The sequence below is a fragment of the Drosophila nasuta genome, chromosome 2R (assembly GCF_023558535.2).
Source record: "Drosophila nasuta strain 15112-1781.00 chromosome 2R, ASM2355853v1, whole genome shotgun sequence".
Lineage (NCBI taxonomy): Eukaryota > Metazoa > Arthropoda > Insecta > Diptera > Drosophilidae > Drosophila > Drosophila nasuta.
The window spans coordinates 8,955,890-8,977,604 of NC_083456.1; the positions used below are offsets into that span (position 1 = coordinate 8,955,890).

General features: G+C 38.1%; 3 protein-coding genes across 4 annotated transcripts in view; 1 reads left to right on the plus strand and 2 right to left on the minus strand.

Moving 5' to 3' along the window:
* Positions 1–15,869, minus strand: part of LOC132785446 (coiled-coil domain-containing protein lobo) — a 34,423-nt gene extending 18,554 nt beyond the window's left edge. The window contains exons 1-3 of one of the 2 annotated variants that reach the window (XM_060791554.1): positions 15,806–15,869; positions 15,188–15,671; positions 14,998–15,126 (exon numbers count right to left, since the gene is read on the minus strand). In XM_060791554.1, coding sequence (XP_060647537.1) covers positions 14,998–15,126; positions 15,188–15,607 — 549 coding nt within the window. In that variant the 5' untranslated portion in view covers positions 15,608–15,671; positions 15,806–15,869. Of the gene's footprint in view, positions 1–14,997; positions 15,127–15,187; positions 15,766–15,805 lie in introns of those variants that run through there. The other variant, XM_060791553.1, reaches the window with a different exon arrangement.
* On the plus strand, positions 8,442–12,345 carry LOC132785447 (protein distal antenna). The gene is given in 2 exon segments (XM_060791555.1): positions 8,442–8,480; positions 9,203–12,345. A coding segment is annotated over 1 exon segment (2,430 nt). The 5' UTR covers positions 8,442–8,480; positions 9,203–9,255; the 3' UTR covers positions 11,686–12,345.
* A 1,946-nt stretch (positions 15,870–17,815) lies between the features above and the next one.
* On the minus strand, positions 17,816–18,893 carry LOC132785907 (uncharacterized). The gene is made up of 2 exons (XM_060792219.1): positions 18,688–18,893; positions 17,816–18,618 (listed from the first exon to the last, which is right to left on the minus strand). The coding sequence occupies exons 1-2, from the start codon at positions 18,872–18,874 to the stop codon at positions 17,969–17,971; spliced, it is 837 nt and encodes a 278-aa protein (XP_060648202.1). The 5' UTR covers positions 18,875–18,893; the 3' UTR covers positions 17,816–17,968.
* Between the last annotated feature and the right edge of the window lie 2,822 nt (positions 18,894–21,715).

Genomic DNA, 21,715 nt, shown 5'->3' on the forward strand with positions numbered 1-21,715 from the left:
GTGCATTATGCACCTATTGTATACATTATATATAAATATCCTTAATGAACCCCTGTTTAAGTAAACAACTTTTTATGATATTTGGTAAATTTTTTAGAGCAATATGGATTTTTTTCTTGACAAGGGGGTTTTTATTATATTCGAACCCTTTTTTTTTTTGGGAAATTGCTAAAATGTAATTAAAAGACGGATAATTGTAATAATAGAGAGTGATTTTCATAACTACTTCAATTATTACTTGTTATCATAGAAATATGATTTCTGAAGTCAAATGGACAAAACTTTAAGATAGTCCACGCGAAATTCCAGAATTAGGTTGTTAAATAATCGTAAAATGTTTGCACATTTAGTTTATATACTCCATTAATAATATGCTATAATAAGTGTGTTGCTTTTTTAAACGACATAGTATTTTTGATTTATTTTTAAAATTAAACTAAAAATTTAAATAATTATCTTCTTCTAATATTTTTTCTTAAGTTTTTAGTATTTTAATTTAACAATGATATTTTTATTCTTACTTGAGCATTGATTGTATAATAGATTATTATTATTGATCAAGTGATAGTTAGTGGGAGTGTTTTCTGAATTAAAATAAGTATGATAAACTGTTAGATATCTTCTCAATTTATTGTTCTGTTAAAAGTAATTCCTCCGAAATGTATGTGCAACAACAGTATTATTTCAAGGAAGAAAATAACAGCATAAACACAAAAATGAGATTTTGTAGCATTCAAGTATTCATAGTCAAAAAAAACCTTAACACAGCCTTAATTATTTATGCTGATCGAGAAAATAAATGAAGAAGTAAAATAATTTCAATTACTGCAAATAAAAAAATAAATTACATTTTCTATTTATTAATTATTTAACTAATAAATCGAAGAATCAAATACCTAATTTGTATAACACGATTACAATATGAATATTCAAGAATGAATTCGTTTTCAATTTATCACCATTTGGTTTAGTAATGATATGTAAACGGAGGAAAGCACTTTAAATGTATGCAGGATATGCATTGGTTATATCGTCCTGCTAGGCAAGAAGTCCAGCTCAAAGGACGTGAACGCATGTTCCAACTGAGGTTATCTGCTATAAGCTAAACACAACAACAGCATCGTCATTGTCCGAATGGGAACAGCTGCTTAGTTCCCTTCGAGACTGTGCGAAATGTAATGTTCTCTCTCTCTCGCAAAACTGCGAAGAGAGAACGACTGAGAGAGAGGGGAGTTATAGTAAACAGCCGATGAAGGCAAACATCACAACAATGCGATGAAAACTTGACTTAGACCAACAGCAATAACAGCGATAGCAACCGCGTGCTAAGGGCAAATAAAAAGAAGGTAGCGGTAAAGATGAAGAAGAAGATAGACTCCTCTTCCTCTATTCGATGCCTATTGATTGGAGATTTACTTGATAGAAGACTCTATTCTAAATATATTCAAGAAGACATCATCACCAGCAATCAAGTGTGTTGCCGGTGACGTTATCAATGGAGACCCATGTTCACAGTCCTTAGATTTGCATCCCTATCCGCATCCTTTTCCTCCATCTCTTGCTCATTATTCTGCTATTCCGCCATCTGTAGTGCTTGTCTTCTGAAACTGCTAAAAAAGGGCTAAGACATTGTATCGCAACTGTCCAGCAACCCTGCATCCCGCCAACGATTTCGAGTTCGACTTCGCCTTCGCCTTCACACACACGTACGCACAAGCATGTCGCATACATAACTCGTATTTTGCCAACGGTGCACGCAGCATTCGATTTTGCTCACATTTACTCCACCAACAACGGCCAGCCCATCCATCCATCCATCTTTCAATCCATCCATCCATCGCACTGAAACAAAAAACTTACGTATACATGTACATACAATGTACATATACGAAGCATACGAGAGTGTGTCTGCACACATCCGCATAGAGCAAGATTTGAATACAAGCAGTATGACCAGAAGAAAGTAGGCCTGTCGCTGCGGCCAAGAAGGATGTGCTGCGCCTCGCAAAAGCCGACTGCCCGACCGCACGAACATTGCGTCGAAGTCGTCGTCGTCGTCGTCGTCGCAGTCGCTAACGTCGTCGTCGTCGAAGCCTATGTGACTGAATTGCGTGCAAATGTGTTTGTGCTTTTTGTGTGTGCGTGAGTGTGAGTGTCGCTATTGTGTCCAAGCGAGGCGGCTTGTCCCTTTTAGCATGGCCAGTGCTGCGGCTGCGGCTGACCGATGCGATGCGATGCGAGACAGCGAAGCAGCGAGAGACAGAAACTGAAACAGAAACAGAGCTACGTCTTCGCTGCCGTCTTGGTCGTTATTAATCATTGTACATTTGCCTGTCACCGAAAAAGGCCGCGAATACGCAAACAGCGACAACGGCAAACGGAACAACGTGAAGAGAAGTGAAGAGAAGAGAGCGAGAGAGAGAGAGCGCGCTGAGCACAGTCAACCACTCACACACACACACACTGACACCGATACTCACTAACACACGAACAAGCAAAGGCGCAAAGAAACAGCATAACGACAACAAAACTGACCATACGAGTGTAAACAAACTCACACACGTGCATCTGTTGGCTCGCTCACTTACTTACACACACTCTCGCACTCACACTCACACGCACACATACACATACACAGTCGCACGGAGCGGCGACCGCGCGCTCAGGAGAAACTGTTCGTGGTGCGGAAATTCGCCGCGCTAAAATCAAAATTCGCTCACGATTTCTGCGCTCGCTGACGCTGCTGCTGACGGTGAAGCTGACGCTGACGCTGACTCGCGGTAGTTTGTCGCCGGACGCTAGCTGTTTAGGTTCGCAGGACATTGGTGTACGGCAAAGCGATCATATCCTTTCGACAGCCGGTCGCTCAAACACCGTGTGCGTTGTCGCGGCTCATTTTCGCGATTTCATTTGACATTCTGCTCAGCTAATTGAATCGACAGATGTGCCAAAAAAAATATCCAGCGGAATATTTTAGTTTTATGCCATAAACATACATGTGAAGTGCTGTGCATCGTGTTTTTGTGCTTCCTTTAAATTTATCTAAACGATAAATAGCTTGAATCAACGAAAAAGGATTGTAACCACATTATTTAGGCCAATTAAATAATATTTAACTACAAAAACTGCTCAATTTATGGATAATAACAGTGAACAACAAAATACCTAAAACTAAAAACAAAGTAAAACATTCAAAAAACCAATAAAAAAAATTTTTGTAATCGAATCGTCGAATATATTCGGACGATTCCATAACAATTTATTTGCTGAGGTGCCCAAAAAAGGTTAGTATGAATATTCATTTAAATAAGTTTGTTTCACATTCTCTTACACTTGATTAATCAGTTAAGAAAGGTATAAGATATTCAACTTGTGCAAATGATAAGTATAATTTATAATTTATAATATTATAATTATAAACATATCAGTGAAAGTGCAATGTTCTTAAATGTATTTGAATATTCAATATTCATGTATTAAAGTTAAATAAACACATTACGCATTGAATTTATATTATATGTTCGGCATTCATAGAAAACGGACACGTGACTCACTCATTTGCATACGAAAATGATTTGATAATGTATACAATGTGTTTGAATCAGTTTCAATATGTGAGTTCTTGAGTACGTAATCGAAAAGACAGGGACTTCATAATTCCTGAAAACTACCGTGTATATATTTATATGTGTATATATTTATATTCAAATAGTCAATCTGTCGTAAGAAAATATTACTCGTTTTACGTTTCCTAAAGCAATTTAAAAAAGATTTTACAATAGTTTAGTATTTATATCTTCTGAATTATTACGAATTATTGTCTTAAAATAACTTGAATGTATGTTTTATATCTTGCATAAGTTTACTGTTGAAGTACATACGACATAATAAAAATATAAAATGTTAATATGTATGTATGTAATAATAAGTATACGTATGAGAAGATTTTAAAGTCTAATCTATTCGATGACTTGATCCGTGTCTTCAATAGTAGTGCAGTAGAATTAATTCTGTTTGCGAAACACGATAGTAGTATATACTCTACTTAAGATGCACACCACCCAGAAGAAGATCTATGTATATCTATAATCTATTCAGACTTCATCATAATTATTTGTTAAGATTTAAGTGGTCTACTGTGAAAAAGAAAGCTACAAGAAATAGAGAAGACGTGAGGACCTAACATGTGTCTTGAGATTTGGTTTATTTTGATGAGGTTTTACTAAATTTGATAAATACGATCATAGACATACAGTTTTGTCAATGTTTATGATTACGAAATTGCGTCGGTGATATTGATTTAATATCGAATTACTTATACATATCCACAACCATTGAACTTGAGAGTTATAAGCTAAATCCCGTTAATAAAGTTTGAAAAAGAGTAAAAATAAAAATGGATTGATAGTTCTACAAACATCGACACTATTTTAATATTATTTGCAAGCAAACCACGGTTGTAAGGGAAATATTTGTATTATTTATCGTCTAAAAGAAAGTTATGCTTGATCTTCAAACTATAACTATAACAAAAGTAACCTTATTCGGGAAAGCGTTAATAATATGTTGCATTCTTTAGAAATTCCATTTACACATATAAGGTTGACATAGTTAAATCAAATCTTTCTTCATTTAAAACTGTAAAATAGATTAATAATTGGTAGCTATAGAATGAAACTAATACAATTGAATGCTAGATTTTATTGCAATAATGTTACTCACTCGTTTACTGGTATTAATAAATTTGTATACTCTATATGCATATATTTATATATTTTGTTCCATACTATATTGACAAAATACCTTCTTAAGAATAGTATTTTTGGAACAAAGAGTGGTCGTTATCTCAAATGCACCTACATTTATGGATATTAACATACTATTATATAATGTTTGGCTAGACATCTCAGTTGTAAGCTAACTAACTATTGAGTATAAGTATCAAAATGGAAACATTAAAAATATGGACCAATATCGCTTTTGTAATGAGAAAGTAACTTTGAAGTATAATGAATTATTTATGGCATAGTTTTCAGAGAAATATTGGTCTTTCAACAGGTGCGAAGGTGTGACCTTTGGTCATTTGCAGTTCGCACATGTTACAATTGGCAGCAGACAATTTAAACTTGTTGTTTTTCTTTTTTATTTGGTATGACTCTTTCAGCCATTTTACTCTTTTTGCATTAACCCAAACAGAAATAGACACAAAAACACACACACAAACACACAAGGGCACAAACACAACATAGACGCAACAATAAAAAAAAGCTCATACATATCCTATATTTGAATTGTTCCCACCATTTGCACATAGATATATGTACATATATGGAGACATCCATTTGTAGATATTAGTTGACTACGAGGAGTAGTTCCTGTCGTTGACCTGCATTTACCAGACTGTCCTGTCCCTGTCCCTCTGTCCCGTTATTTTTCCCCACTCCTCCCGCCTCATGCAATCGCAGTCTGAGTCTGTGTCTGAGTGAGTTCGATACGAGGCCAAAGAGACGATAAAAATAGTAAATACAATAAAATTATAATTGTATATAGGAAAATCACAAGCTTTAGCCCCATACACACACACACACAACAACTAACAGACAGACGTAGAAAAAAATGTGAGTATGTGTACAAGCACACATATACATACACATACATATATGAATAAGCAGTCAGCCGGCCGGCCATTACAGCTATATGTATGACTCTGCGAGTGTGTGTGTGTGAGTATGAATGCAGTGGGGAAGAAGGAGTGTGTAAGGAGCTCTTGTGTTTATGTCTGTATGTAAGCAAGTGTGGCGCTTAGTAGCTGCACACCAGACACATTCACAGACGAACACAAACACACACACACACACACACACTCAGACACATATGGACAAACTTGCTGTAATTCTTTTATACACATATATTTCTTTCATCTTTTTCTGTTGTTACTAGATTTTTTCCATACACTGTCCCAGTTCGGTTCGTGAAAAGTTTAATGGCATGGCCCGGCATGGGCATGGACAGTGAAGGTAGTGGGGAGGGGTAGGGTAGAGGACACCGGACGGACACTGCTTGAAAGAGAAAGTAAAAATTCTTTTGCTTTAGCTTTTGCTTCTCTGCTGCTACTGCTGCTCAATGCTAAAAGACCTTGCAATTTTTATACAGTTGTAAAAGTTTTATTCGATATGTGTTTGGTGGGGTGTGTGTTTGTGGGAGGGGGGAACAGCTTTACAGCCGACACAGTTATTTGCCACTCCATTGGTTATGAGCTTCAATGTCTGCACACACACTCACACAAACATGCATGCATCAAATTATGTATTTACACATTGTATATAGGTTGTTGAATTGAAGGTTAAGGGCACCAAAGTGAATGGCCACAAGAGCCTTCGCTAATAACAGTAATCCTGTTAAACAATATTTAACATTGCAATAGCATTCCGTTTCAAGGCCTCCAATTGATATCAATCATTTATGGTTCTTGTCCAACATACGTTTTAAATAAACTGCTCTAAATAAAAAGTAAGAAAATCAAATAAACTTCTTGCATGATCATTCTCTGAATACTATTATTATTTGTATTTCAAATAATTAAAATTGCAATATAATTTCATTATCTATTTAATAAACTAGTCGTAGAAGGCGCACACAAATAACGCTACAGCATCTTATGAACACACAAACTAATTGTTACTCTTTGGATCCTTTTGCTATATTACTCTTAAGTTTAAGTTCTCTTTCTCTCTTTGCACACACATACACGCAAGTTTCGAATCGAGTGCCGCCTTTGCTGCTCAATCTGTTGTTTTGCATGTTGCTGTATGTGTGCGTGTGCGTGTGTTTGTGTCTGTGTTTTGTAGGTGTGTGCATACTCGAAAGAAAGAAATCATGTGTCAGTCATGCGCAAAACGTGTTTTTCATTTTAAAATCGCGTGTCCCGCTCCTTCAAATGGCAAACAGCAACACAGCAACAGCAAAGCTCCTTTGCATGCCTCGCACTTGCCAAACTGAGACGGCGACGGAGGCGGAGCATATTGTCATTCGCTTTGCTCCTAAGATACCGACGGTCTGCTGCCGTCTGCTGCCATCATCTTGAGTCTAACCTATAACCACTTAAGGCCTGAATATTGCAAGCGTCCAGTCCATGTCTTTTAGCTCAGTTCCCTCTTTCCCATTCTCTCTCCCTCTCTGCACTTTCTGACATTTTTGCAATGCACCTGCTGCTGCAGTTTGTTTTTGTTGTTGCTGTTGTTCTCCTCTATTGGGAGTGGGCAACGCAACAGGCTACAACTGATTGAGCACGTTGGATGGGGGAGGAGGGTCACCTGCTATTGCTACTGCATGGGGATGTTTTTTCGACACACGGCACTACACAGAGAGCTTCCAACGACAAACTTGATGTTGTCGTGTTGTCGCTACAACTGTTGTTGCTCTTCTTGTTGCTCTCCTCTCTGTTGTTGTTGTTCTCCCTTTTGCACGAAGGCAGGTAAACAAGTTATAAATCGTGGACATCGTACGCTCGGGTCGACACTCGTGCCACAGCCGACGACGATGACGACGATGGTGACGTTGGCGAATGGTTTGTTCTTGTTGCTTATTCGTAGATTCTCGCGGCTCTATCTCTGTGTGTGCGTCTGTATGTGTGTTGCAATTTGGAGCAGGCGCGAACTCAACGCACCAATTAGCATATTCCATTGTCTCTGTGTGCGTTTGCCCTGTATGTGTGCGCGTGTGTGTGTATTTGTGTATGCTCAGGCCTTTTCATTTTTGGCATTCCTACGACCTCGACGTCGTCGTAGTTGGCGTTCTCGTCGTGCAACGAGTTGTTAGTGGCATGGGGGCGTGCCACAGCTCATTTCGCCGTGTAAATCCATCTTTGCAGTGGTGTGAGAATTTTTGATGCTTGCGCTAGTGTGTGTGTGTGTGCTCAACTTTGAATGCGTGTACTTGAGCGCGTATCTGTGTGTGCGTGCGGTTTATTTACATCTACCTCGCGAACTGTCCGTAAAACTTTAAAGCGCGACGCGATTTTATTGGAGCTTCGTGCGAACGTGTGCGACTCGCCTCGCCCCTCGTATCTCCATGCTCGATGCTCCAACAGCAACTACCCCAGTGGCAAGTACATGGCGCGCGCATTGAGCATTCGCTCGACATCTGTACATATGTATGGGATGCATGTACTTGCCATGTATTCGCAGCTGGCGAATAGAAACGCATTATTTTCGGCTATGTGCTGTGCTGCATGCATTCATTATGTGCGTGCGGCGTGCTGCGGATGCGTGTGCATCTTAAGTGTGTCACTGCAATTAGTTGCCGATTCCTTTGCGTCCTGTGTCTCATCTTCAGCCACTTGTCTTTTTATCAAAGTCTTCGTCCTCAACTTCTGCTTCACCTGCATCTTACTATACCCACTAGCGAAAGGAAGAGAAGGGCATGATAGCTTTGTGGCAACTGACAATCAATCTAACGGAAAGCATCTGCAACCCTTTCTGGTATAAACACACAACTAGAGATCAGCGTTAATAGTAGAGAATATATTCCCAAGTCAGTTTGACTATCTGTTTGTGTTTCTGTCTGTATAAACACCTCGATCTTAGGAATTTTAAAAGTCAGAGTTTAATTTGGTGTCAAATCAGAGATCGAGGTAGTTTGAGAAAACTTCAATTCCCTCAAGAGATTCTTACAATCTTAACAACATATGTTTGAAAATAAATTAAATTTTAAAAATTAAATTTAGACAAAATAAAGAACATTTATAAAAACTAAATATGCAATCACCATTTTAATCGATACTGCAAATTAATAAAATTAAATTAAATTTTCATATAATAAATAAAATTAATTTATAAAAATAAAAATTTACAGGTTCTTATTTTAGTAATTTTTGTAAATCAAAAATGGTTGAATAGTGATCTAAAATGTCGATAAATATAGAATACAGAAGGGATGCTTAGCTGAAATTGCACAGTTTTAATAGCTTATGATTTACAAAATATATATGTACATATATTCTTAAAATATTAAAAATCAAACGCATTAGAAACTACATCAAAGCAAAAACTCCTTTAAAGGCAATTAAAAATACTAGAAACATTTGGAAGGCTTTAGCTAAATGATTAAAACTACAAAAGGGTGTCTTGCAGTCGAGCACACCCAGCCTCAAACTCTCTAACTTGTACTCACTTCTCGTATCTCTCTTGCATTCTCATTGCAGACGCCAAACTGTTCGATAACGGCTTGAAGTTGGATATTTCCAGCTATTCCCACATGAACATACGCATGGGCACTAAGGGCAAGCGACCTTTGCGTAGCTTGACCCCCCGCGACAAGATCCATGCCATACAGCGCATCCACGATGGCGAATCCAAAGCGTCGGTGGCTCGCGACATTGGAGTGCCGGAGTCTACGCTGCGTGGCTGGTGTAAGAACGAGGACAAGCTGCGCTTCATGTCCCGCCAATCGGCAGCGGACAAAATGTGCGCCGATGCGCTGGCAGATAAGCTGGATGGGGCAGCTGGACATCTACTGGGGCCACCAGAGAAGCGTCAGCGGCTGGACAACACTTCTCTGCCACTCAACTTCTCCAACAAGATGAACTTTGATGAGTTGGCGTTCAAGCGATCGCCGCTCAACGGTATCGACTACAGCACCAACAAAAGTTTGGCGGACATGAACTACAACGGGTTGCCCGTGGACTATGTGGGCTTCAATGGGGCGGCAGTGAAGAACAAAGTGTTTGGCGCGGACATCTCGCGACCTGGTCAAACAGATCCCTCCCTGAATGCGATCAGTCCGCTGTCGAGTCTGACACATCTGTCAGGTCTAACGGGCATCTCGCAATCCCCGCTTGCGATCAGCTTCAATGAGCTGACCTCCAATCTTAATCTGCTCGCCCAGCTCAATCCCGGGTTGGCGGCCATGTCGGGTCTGAACAGTTTTGCAGCCACTGCCAACACATTGCGCCAACCCAAGCCACCGGCGCAAGCTAATCTCGCCCAGATGCAGAGTCCACGCAGTGATAATGGGGAGAGGGAGCGAGAGCGAACTCCTGCTTTGTCGGTGAAGAACTGGGCTAAGCAAAAGACACCCGGCGACTGCGATCCCAAGAGTGGCAGCAGCATCAAGAGTCCCAGTCCATCTTTGGCGCCCTCGCTCGTGGGTTGCGTGGCCCCATTGTCCGGGTTGCCCGATGATCCGCTGCTTTACTGGCTTAAGTCGCAGCAGGCGATGCTGGGGTTGAACAGCTTGTATCCGCCACCACCGCCAGTGACTTTGGGTGTCACCAGTCCGCCCATTCGCTCATCCACGCCACAGCAGCAACTCAATCAGTTTGGCAACACGCCGCCCATCCCTTCGGCGCCGCTGACGCCATCGTCGACGCCCTCGGGCAGCTTGGATGACAAAAACACCGCCTGGTACAATTGGTGCAAAGCCTTTGGCGCCAGTTTGCACTCACTCAACCCGAACTTGGCTGCTCTTCAGGCGAATTCCCTGCAACATCAGGCGGCAGCTAGCGGAGGAGATGCCACGCAGCTGGGGGACATTGCCAAGCCGCCATTTGAGAACATTCTGTACTCACAGCTGACCAAGGAGACCGTGGGTACGCCCTCCGTGCGCAGTTTGTCCTCCAATGAGCAACAGCACACCGATCCCGAGAATGATGCGGATGCTGATGGCGAAATGGAAGCTGAGCCGGAGACGGAAAACGAACTGGAGGCGGAAGCAGAAGGTGAAGCGGCCAGCAAGCCTGAAGATCTCTCAGCCAAGTCCGTGAAGACAGCCAGCTCTGCCACGCCCAGTCCCACACTAATCTCCCCCTCAGCGAGTCGCGATCAGAGTCCCGAGCCAAGGGCAGCGTCGAATCCACATCCTCAGGCCAACATAGGGGATGCAAACAGCGTGGGTGAGGATTGTAAGAGTGTACTGAACAACATCATATACAAGATAGGCGGCAATGCAGCCACATCCACGCCCCACAACACTGAGCTCGATTCCGAGATGAGTTTCAACAGCGATTCGCATCATCACAACAACAACGATGTCAGCGAGAGCAACAACAACACACACAACAACAACAACAATAACTCGAATAAAACCGATGAGGAGGAGCGAGCCAAGTTCATGGAGATGGACAGCGAGGACATCGAAGAAGTGGTGGCCATCAAGCATGGCGAGAAGTTTCTGCAGTGGCTGGAAAACTGCAGCAATCCTCGCGTGACTGCTGTGCAGTTAATGCAGCTGAGATTCCTCATCGCTGCCATCAAATCCTCGAGCAGCGAGGCGACAACAACAACAACAACAACTCCAGGTGAGCTCCTCTTGGGTGAGAGCGAGGACAACGACGATGCGGCAAGCAGAAACAAGTCGCGTCGTCGCAAATAGGACAAACCGAAGTTGGCGCTTGCGGAGCCAGCCACGGATACCTCGACCCTCAACTCAGTTGGAATGTTGGAGCAGCAACAAAAGGTTATAGAACAGTTCTCGCCAGCTGTTTATCAATCGTCGGCCACGCTGCTGAGCTCCCTGATCTTTCCTCCCTACGAATTTGTACACTGTGACCTCGATGATGATCCCGACGACTGCCAGATCACGGGCGAGTATCAACAGCAGTCCGACGATGACAGTTCCAGCGATAGCGATAACGATAACGATAATGATAACGATGGCGATGATAATGTACAGCATGACTTTGAGTAACCCACTTCTTCCATCTCCCCCAACAATTATATATAGTATATATCTGTATATGTAAATCTCTGTATTTGTATCTGTATGTATGTTTTTTAACTATAGTCTAAGCTGATCCTGAGCATTATCCATTCACAATTTGATTGATATCTTTGTGTTCTGGTTTCCACTTTTTCTCTCTATAAAATAATTTAGCATATAAGTAAGGGATAATAATTGTAAATACTTCACCCACACAAATGATTGATTCATTTATTTTTTTCGATTACTCGATTATACTTGGCATTATTTTAACTTTTACTTATTTCTTGATATCAAATTAAACAAATGTTTCATGTTTTTATTCATACTAGAAAAATGTTAACGCTTGAAGTTTTTAGTTATAGAACTTATCTCTAAGAATTAAAAAAAAAAAAACAAAAACAAAATAAAACCGTAAGCAACAGACAGACAAACAGACAGGAACTGAACTGAACTGGAGCGAGTCAATCGTATTGATCGGATTTGATATTAGAAACTTTTTATTAATTAATTCAACTAATCATGCAAATATTGAAACATGTGCTCATAAGAATTTTACCAATCTGAAATCCATCAAATATTCAAATAAAATGAATTTATGAATTTATAACAGTAGATGTATTCATTTTGCAAACATGTTTAATAAAACATTCGAATTAGACAATTTTTATGAAACCAATTGACTATTTATTTTGAAGAACACATTAAAAAACGGTAAGTATTTTCAGGAAGATGGCAAAATATATAAATCGTGGGGATATATGTATTATATAATATAATATATATCAGTCTCAAAACCTTTTAAAAGACTATGCCCATGCCGGAGATCTAAACAATTTTTGTGGAAGATAATTGAATTATGCTCAATACGGAAATTTAACAGAGAATCCTTTAAGCACATTCTATGAATTTCCATCATGATTCTTATATTTATGAAGTTCATGATTTTCTTTATAATGATTTTTAGTAATTTTATAGAAATATATATATTTTAGAAGTAACCATAATTTTTGATAAAAGATGATGATGATTTTTATATGGAATTTTATTTTGAAAAATTAAAATTACAAATCAAAGATAGTTCTTCCCACAAAAAATTGGTTTGTAGACTTTATACACACATAAGATTCCAATCTTAGTTGTCTTTGAATATTTCAAAAAAAATGAAAAATTAATGTGAATGTCGTGATTCTGTTGTTTTTATCAAATCAAAATATAATTTTCATTGAAGGCATAACTACCCACAAACTTTGTTTGTAACCTTGAGCTAATAGCTGAATGGAATTGATATTCATTTGAGGAACAAAAACAAAAGAAACATGTATGAGCATTCAGCCCATCTGCAAGTGAATTCAAATTTTAATGCTTCAAATTTAACGCTTTAACGCCAACAGCAAATTATTTATATCAATGACGACAAAATTTAAAAAAACAATCCCAACTTAAATCTAAAAATGTGCATATATTAAAAAAAAATTTTAGAAGGGAGTAATTCATTTCTAAATTAAATTGTCTATGCCTATGATTTATAAAGTAATTTGTCACAAAAAACTCTCTAATACGGTATTCATTACACAAAAAAAGTGAGATGTAAAAGTGAGATGTAATATAATATAATAATTTTCTTATAAAACTGTGCCTAAACACTACTGCTTGTTTGATATTAGTACTTTATTAAATAGAAAAGTTATGGTTGCGAAATAATATTTACTTAAAAGTTATCATAATCATAGTACAAAAAAAGAAACAAAAAAAAAAACCTTTTGAACTTAATAAAGTTATGTGATTTTGTGTATTGTGTTTAGAACAGTAGATGTATTCAGTTTGTAAAAAAGTTAAATAGTTTTATGAAAACATTCAACTATTTTTTTTTTAGAGTACACTTGGTCACCTAGAGATTCTAAAAAAGTCGTTACTTGCAAAGTTTATAAATATGACTTGACAATGACGCACATATAAATAAATGCATTTTTTGTATAAGAAATTAATTAGATATCAATGAGGTTTGTAGCTGTTCATGATATACAATATTTTTAACAAGCGAGGTGCCCATAACTTTTTCGAATTTTCTTTTATTACTAAGTTATTGAGTCTTATTAATTTGAAGAACTCTTGTTCATATGATTTAAAGATTGACTTATAATATCAATAATATTAATTCTTTCGTCGAATGAAGTTCTATTATAAGTGAAAGGAAAAATTATAAAAAATATAAATAATAAATGGGTAAATCTCTGGCGTAAATGTCGCGTGCGATACTATCTAAAGTGAAACAAGTAAGAAAGCTACAGTCGAGTGTATTTGACTGTGAGATACCCGCTACCCATTTTGAATAAAAGCAATATATTTTGCGGTATTATTCTCAAAATATACCAAAAGTACTGCAAAAATACTAAAAATTTATGAAATGGTATATGTGGTATATCGATATAATACCCCATTCAAAATATACCATAGACGGCACAATATACCAGATTGTCAGCCAAAGCAACAAGTAGGCGTTTTTGCCCATACAAACGCATTTCTTTAATAACATCGACAATTTTTATCTGATCGCAACCAAATTTTCAGGAATCATAACTACTATAGTTATTATTGTATATAAATTTGTAACTCTAGTTTTAAAATTACACTTGTTATTCGATTTTTTTGGTTTGCGGGGGCGGAAGGGGGCGTGGCAAAAATTTGAAACAAACTTGATCTGCGTGCAAAGATAACAAATGCTGTCGAAAAAAAATTATTGCTCTATCTCTTATAGTCTCTGATATACATTGTATTGTATTGTATGGTTAGTGGTTCTAATCTAGAATAGTGCTAATATAGAGCTATAAGAATAATCTTTACTTATTTTTAAAATGAGTTTCAGTTTATTTTGTTTCACTAGAGAATTACCCATATGTGAAAATGAAGTATTATTTTATTGCCGAATTATTAGTTTTGGTAATGCATAAGCTCAAGGACCTTTTTCAATTTTTTACAACATGGACTTCTAATGGGATCGACCGGTTTACTATTATTTTCTAATAAATATAATGCAAGGGCACCACGATACACGATATATCAAAAGAAGTCCCTAGACATATACAAATATGTGTTTTTTTTAAATATTTGATATGAGTTCATGCAAACTGGATTTTCAAATGCATTTCATAGGCAGTTCAGACTAAATATTTGAATCATAGTGTTGATCATTTTTACGAAGATGCTCAATAGCGAATATCTTCATTTGAAGAGTAGGCTACTTTCTAGATATCGTTATGCAAGTAGGTTGAAGTATGGAGAAAAAGATGGGGTTCTTACCAGATTTATGGGATCCTCCATTGGCTCGTACTGCACAAAGTCGGCAACGAATTTAGCAATTTCCTCTACACTCGAAATGAGCTCTGAATAGGCGAATGCCGTCGGTCTTATTGTAGTGCAAACAAACTTCTGCAGGGGTAAAAAAAATGAGAGTAATTTCCAAGTTCTTTTTCCTACTTTTTCAATTTACCTGCACATTGCATTCATTAGGAGGTGCTAGGACCATGGCTCTACGCTTTGGATGACCTAGAACAAACTGTTTGCGAAAGTTTTCCGCGTAGAGCAGCAAAAGACGTTCCTTTGGAGACAATGTGTAGTAAGAAGGAGGAAAACATTGAGGGCTATTTTGAAATTCTTCGGTAGTCTCCGGGAAGGAAAGATCTATTTTGCCAATTTCCAATGCTGGCTCTCCTTCTGATAAACTCATTTCGGTTTCCACGCCCTCCGAGCCGGTCTCTGCTTCTTCCATTTCATATTCATATTCCATGGGATATGAATATTCGCCATCTTCACTGAGGCGCTCCTCGATTTCCTTCAATTTGGCAGCATGTTTACTCGGATCTATATTCCCGGAGAACTTTTTATATTTTTGGAATAACACTTTCGGCATTCTGCGACTGTTAAATTCGTCTTCTTTTGTGTTTTCTATTCGCAATACAATTTAGTGCTGTTGCCTTAACAACCATGGAAAATTGGTGAATTACACAGTTATGAGTATGTTTAAAAATGAGTAATAAGTAAAACACTTAATTTGACGAATAACTCAAAGAACGTGTGGGGAAATCTAAAATTAAACTTAACTACTCACCACGTTATTTTGGTAATTCTGAAAATAAAAATATACTGGATTTCCAGTTTCACAACCAACAAATTAAGCAGCTTTTGAGAGCGTGAACAATAGTTAAATATAAATTTATAGAGGGCGGTAGTTGTATGTCAATACAAAGTTACTTGCTATATATACATTAGTGCTGTGCAATATCGTAAATGGTTTCAAGCTGATTAGCGCGGCATTGTTTATCCACTTTGGTTTTAAACCAAACTATGTATACATAGCAAAGAGCAACACAGTTTTAGAGCAATTGGGTAAGTTTGAATTGTACCACAGCTTAGTTGTTTCCAGACTTCATTCTCCCAGGCCATAGATGGCGTTTTATCCCTATACAAAATATTTAATAGGGTGGCCATAGATGGCGTTTTATCCCTATACAAAATATTTAATAGGGTGCTGCAATTCATATTTAATTCGCAAACACTTTTAAAAACACTAAACAACTATATCGTCTTGTTATCTAAATTTGTACTTTAAAAGACGTATGCTTTAAATAGATTCCCTTGTCAGAATATCATTCGATTGGTAGCAGATATTAAAATAAAGCAGTTATCCCTACACAACTCATAGAGCAGTCCAGAAGAAATCTTGAAAGCAGTGTAAAGTAGCTCATGTGTACACTGCTTGAAAAGCAGTTAACCATACAAGTACTACTTAGCAAGCAGTAATTAAACAGTAGCTACTTGACGCTGTTTTCCTCATTTTCGCTCTGCTTTAATTTAATAGCCAGAGTGGTAACTCCTGTATATCAGTTTGCGAATTATGATAGCTATGATTTCTAGACGCTAAACTGGTATACAGTAGTCGCCCACCCTATGCAATGATTGCTCGTAGGATGATCTAAACAAGTCTTTAGAGTTTATATTTCGTGCTACCTAATTTTTATATTTTCTGTTAATCTGGATTAGCGTCGTTTTAATGGGCTGACTGCTTTGGTAGTCCAAATAATTATGTCAGCAATAACCTTATCATGTTCTAATTCAAATTGGCTGTGTTATACCAGGCTTTGATTTTAGTTGCTTAGAAGACTTGGAACACTAAAGTGTAAATCTGTTCGAATTGGAATAGCTGGAAATGCTATGCTAATATATAATATTATTTGTATTTATTTTGTAATTTTGTGAAATCTAATAAATCAAATTACAAATTTAATTATTCTTGTTGAAATTTTGTATACCCGCTACCCATGGGGTAGAAGGGTATTATAACAGGTAGAACGAGGCATCTCCGACCCTATAAAGTATATATATTCTTGATCAGCTTCAACAGCCGAGACGATATAGCCATGTCCGTCTGTCCGTCTGTGTGTCTGTCCGTCTGTCCGTATGAACACCTAGATCTCAGAGACTATAATATATTTTTATATATAACTATAATTTTTTTTCGACAGCATTTGTTATGTTTGCACGCAGATCAAGTTTGTTTCAAATTTTTGCCACGCCCCCTTCCGCCCCCGCAAATCAAAAAAATATATTTTGGTATATATAGTAATAACTATAGTAGTTATGATTCCTGAAAATTTGGTTGTGATCAGATAAAAATTGTCGAAGTTATTAAAGAAATACTTTTGTATGGGCAAAAACGCCTACTTACTAGGGGTCTTAGTTGCTTTGGCTGACAATCTGGTATATTGTGACGTCTATGGTATATTTTGAGTCTGGTACTATATCGATATATCAAATATACCATTTTGTTTATTTTTAATAGTTTGTAGTTTATTCGGTATATTTTGAGAAAAATACCGCAAAATACATTTCTTTTATTCAAAATGGGTAGCGGGTATCTCACAGTCGAGTACACTCGACTGTAGCTTTCTTACTTGTTTCTTCTTCTCTTCATTGATAGGTAATCACCTTTCTATATGGTACATTGTATAATAAAAAACTTGCAATTCGAAAAAAAATTGTGTTTATATTTTCATAAAATTAATTAATTAATTAACAATAAATCTATAATAAATCTATAATATTCAAGAATTTATATAAATATATAAGTAGCAGAATATTAGCAAATAAATAATTAATAGTTATTAACAAAAATGTTTCTCTTCTTAATCGAAACAGGCCCAGTTAAAGCTGATGAGTATTGACCAAGTGATTGATGTTCAATGCCAGCATATGAACAACCCTTAGAACGTATCTAAATGAAGTGATCATTGCTGGTATTATGCAACTTAGTCTCCTCATGCTCACGTTCCCATTCATTACGATTCGCCTGCAGAATTAGGTCCTGGAACGAACCGTATTCCAGGTTGCGGTTCATCTTGGCCGTGAGACCAACATCTCGTTCATCGTCGTACAGATTATCATATTCGTAATCGGAGTCGGGATCGACATCGGATGATGATTGTCGTGGAATGTCCTGTTCGCTGTAATCGCCCTCGTCTTCGTTGTCCTGGACAATTCGGTCGTTATAGTAGTCGGGTTCGGGTTGAATGTTATGCTTCTCGTAGAACATTTTGATCAGATTGTCTACGTGTTCCGAGGACATGTCCGACACCATCTTGACGGCAATCTTGCGTCGGGGTCGCTTTAGGGACTTCAGCGGCCTGTCGGCCAGTTCGAAGTTAAAGGACGTTTTCAGCATGCGGTTCGAGCTCTTCAGGTTCTGGGCCAAGGCTCGTAGAAGTCGTTTGAATTGATAACTTGGTGGCTTGATTGCATTAGCATTAGCATTTGTCTTTGTATGTTTATTTTTGGTCGCTGTTAGGTACTTGGGATTCTCCTTGATGAAACGGTTCAACAGCTCCTTTGTGCCCTGTTGATCTTTTTGTGACTTGAGCAATTCCACTGCAAATAAGATGAAATAGCAGGTTAGTTTGATTGTCGGTTTGGGGTTGTTGAGTGAAGGAAACACACCTTTTTCTTGGGAGAGTCCGAGGGTATTCTGGATTGCGCCCCATTCATCGTTGCGTTGACTTTTGATGGCAGATGCAGTTTGTTGTTTTGTCGGTGACGATTCTTCCGTCTTCCTGATGTAATATCCAAAGCAACTCTGATGTGCTGTCAGCATCAGAAAGACGAAAACTTTAATGTTTGCAACCATGTTGAGAGACACTTGCTGTTCCTTGAGCAGTTCACTTCAAAATGACACACTCCTCAGAGTTGTGCCTCCTTAAATACTCTGGCCGATCCTCGACACGAAGTGGGAGTCAACCAGAGAGTAAGAGAGAGACGCTGAGCTGTGCAATCGTAATCGTAATCGAACAATGTTCTGGCTTTGTTTTTCTTAGTAACACTTAGCGCACTTTGAGCTAGCAGTGGCAATTAAAAGGCAACCGAGCAGCCAAATTAACGCTTATGGTCTCCAGTCACAGACACAGGTAGACTCGTCCAGTCCAGTCGAATCCAGTCCGCCAATCCGACAGTCTGCGACTGTGATCGCGACCGCGACATCGGCTGCGACTGCGACACGAGCTGAGCCGAATCAAAATGCAATTGTGTTTCATGAATGTAAGTGGATCTTGCAGGCTACAGGCTGTAAGGACATCGGACAACAGTCAGCGGCAGGTAGCTGCTCGCCTTTTTAAATGTGAAAGGAAGTGCATATAAATCCTAGCGCCAGCCATAAAGGGATCAAGCGCGCCGATCTCTCGCTTGTCAGTCGTGTCTTGGTCGCTTGGTTCACAAATGTGTCGCTAATTATGCCTGAAAATGCGTTTTATTGATGCAATAGAAATAATGCAATGTAAATGCGATTTGCGGTGCAGGACAATGCGACTCTCTACCCGACGAGTCTATAATTATCCGGCGCCTCTAATGATAAATGCCACAAACCAACCAGATGTGGCAACTAAATGGCGAGCTTAAGAGTTTCTAACCTCCTCGATTAGATAATTTGAATATAATGACAGCATGAAGGGGTCTCTTCAGGAAGACTTGACTTATCGACTGAGCCTCTTCTATATTTATTCTTTTCGAATCTGATCTTTTGCGGCAATTTGATATTATACTATTTAGATCGACCAAAAGCATTGATAAGACTCGCACTCAACACAGACGCCATTAGATGGCTTTGTTTGCTTTGCGACTTAACCAAGCAGACGGCTGTCGACTGACGACTGACGATTGATGATTGAAGTCCCATCGAAATACGACTGACTACGGAGTAAAGATAAAGACGCATGTCATTTTGGCCCAGTCAGCGTTGCAACGTCGCGTGCCTGTTTGTTTGTCTTGTGTTTAAAATGTCGCGACTACTCTTTACTTGTAGCCAAGTTGCTGCTTTCCGCTGTTTTGATAGAGCGGAAGTGGATTTGGCAGCAATCTTTTTGTTTACACTGCCAAAGGATTAAATATAAACTATTTATGATTTTGGGAAGTATTTTTGTACCGATCCCAAAACAATCGACTTTACTTCGGCTGTTCATAATATTATAAAGCACAGTAACGAATACAGAAAAATTGTCATAAAAAAGGTGTATCAAAATAAAAAAATGTTATATTTCTTATTCCCAAAACAGAATTTATTTGTGTTTTGAATTCTGAGTTAAAAGTATAAATTTTTTCCAAATTTATCATGACATTTTGTCAAAACTTCGATTATTTTATTTGGATTTCAAATAATAATTTGCAATATTATTTATTTCTCTCTCCCTCTCTCTCTCTCTTGCTGTAAAATTTTACAAGTTATTACATCTTAGTTGTTCATATAACTTAATACAAATTTAAATATATATTCATAAACTAGAAGAAACTATTTTATAGTGTTGTTAACTATTTGTAATGACTATATAAAATACAATAGAATGGATTAAATGGGTTTTCTAAAACAGAAGACATCAGAGCTGCTATAAACAGAATATAGATTGTTCGCAGGTTCGTCTTTTAATACTTCTCTTACAATATAAAGATTATAAATATGTTTTATTTTAGAACTACCCTCGTAATTTGTATCAATGTTTGCTGTAGTGCAGCATCCCCAATGAAAATTCGGTAAACTTGACAATACGGTATCTGGTTTTGGTTAATTCAACTCTCGAGCACGAGAACACTGAGTTCCTAAGGTTTTGCTTTGTGTTGGGCTCGTGAATTCGGACAACTTTTGACACTTGAAATTAGTTCTCTAGCTTGTTTGCTACTAGTGTGTATGTGTGTGTGTTAGTATCTGCATATGCGCATGTCCAATTGCCAAAGTTATCTCTCTTGGAGAGAGTGCAAGAGAGCAAAGCCAAGTTCAAAGGGTATTCATGGCAACAACTTGTCTTTATTGCACAATCATGGATTTGTTTGGCAATAGCACTAATTAAACACGCATGCATTATTCATATTAAATGGACGTATAATCGAATGAGTTGGAACTGATTAGATGTCTACATTTACTAGCTGAAAGAGGGCCATTTGACAGCATCCACTCTCTCACTATCTGCCTAGGAGAACGTCTCTCCGAGAAGGATGCTCGCTAAATATACCAAAATATACTATGAGTGCTCTATGAGTGCAAGTGCCATGAGCATTTGGGTCTAGGGTATGAGCAGAGTATGCTGTTATTGTTTTTGTCCTGGTTGCTAAGACAATAATGCCACGTGCATTCGCACACACAAAAGCGTAGTCTCTTTTTTATGAACGAGAAACGCAGAAAGCAGAACGCAGAGCTCGTGGTTTTAGTCTGTTATGGTTTTTTCACTGGAGCGTGTGTCGAGAGCAGCAGCATCAAGCATCGAGCTTCGAGCATTGCCCGCATTTGTTCCTTTAACATTACAAGTATAAATATTAATATGTATTACATAAAGACGAGCGTATTCGCAGCTCGCAATTGTGTCTGGGTTTTGCCCTCCAATCTTAAATCTTAATGTGCCTCATCCGCTTTGCCCCCTTCAACCGCCCACGAACTTGAAAGCGATGATAAAGAAAATTGTGTGAGTGTAAATTGTGTTTGTGAGTGTGT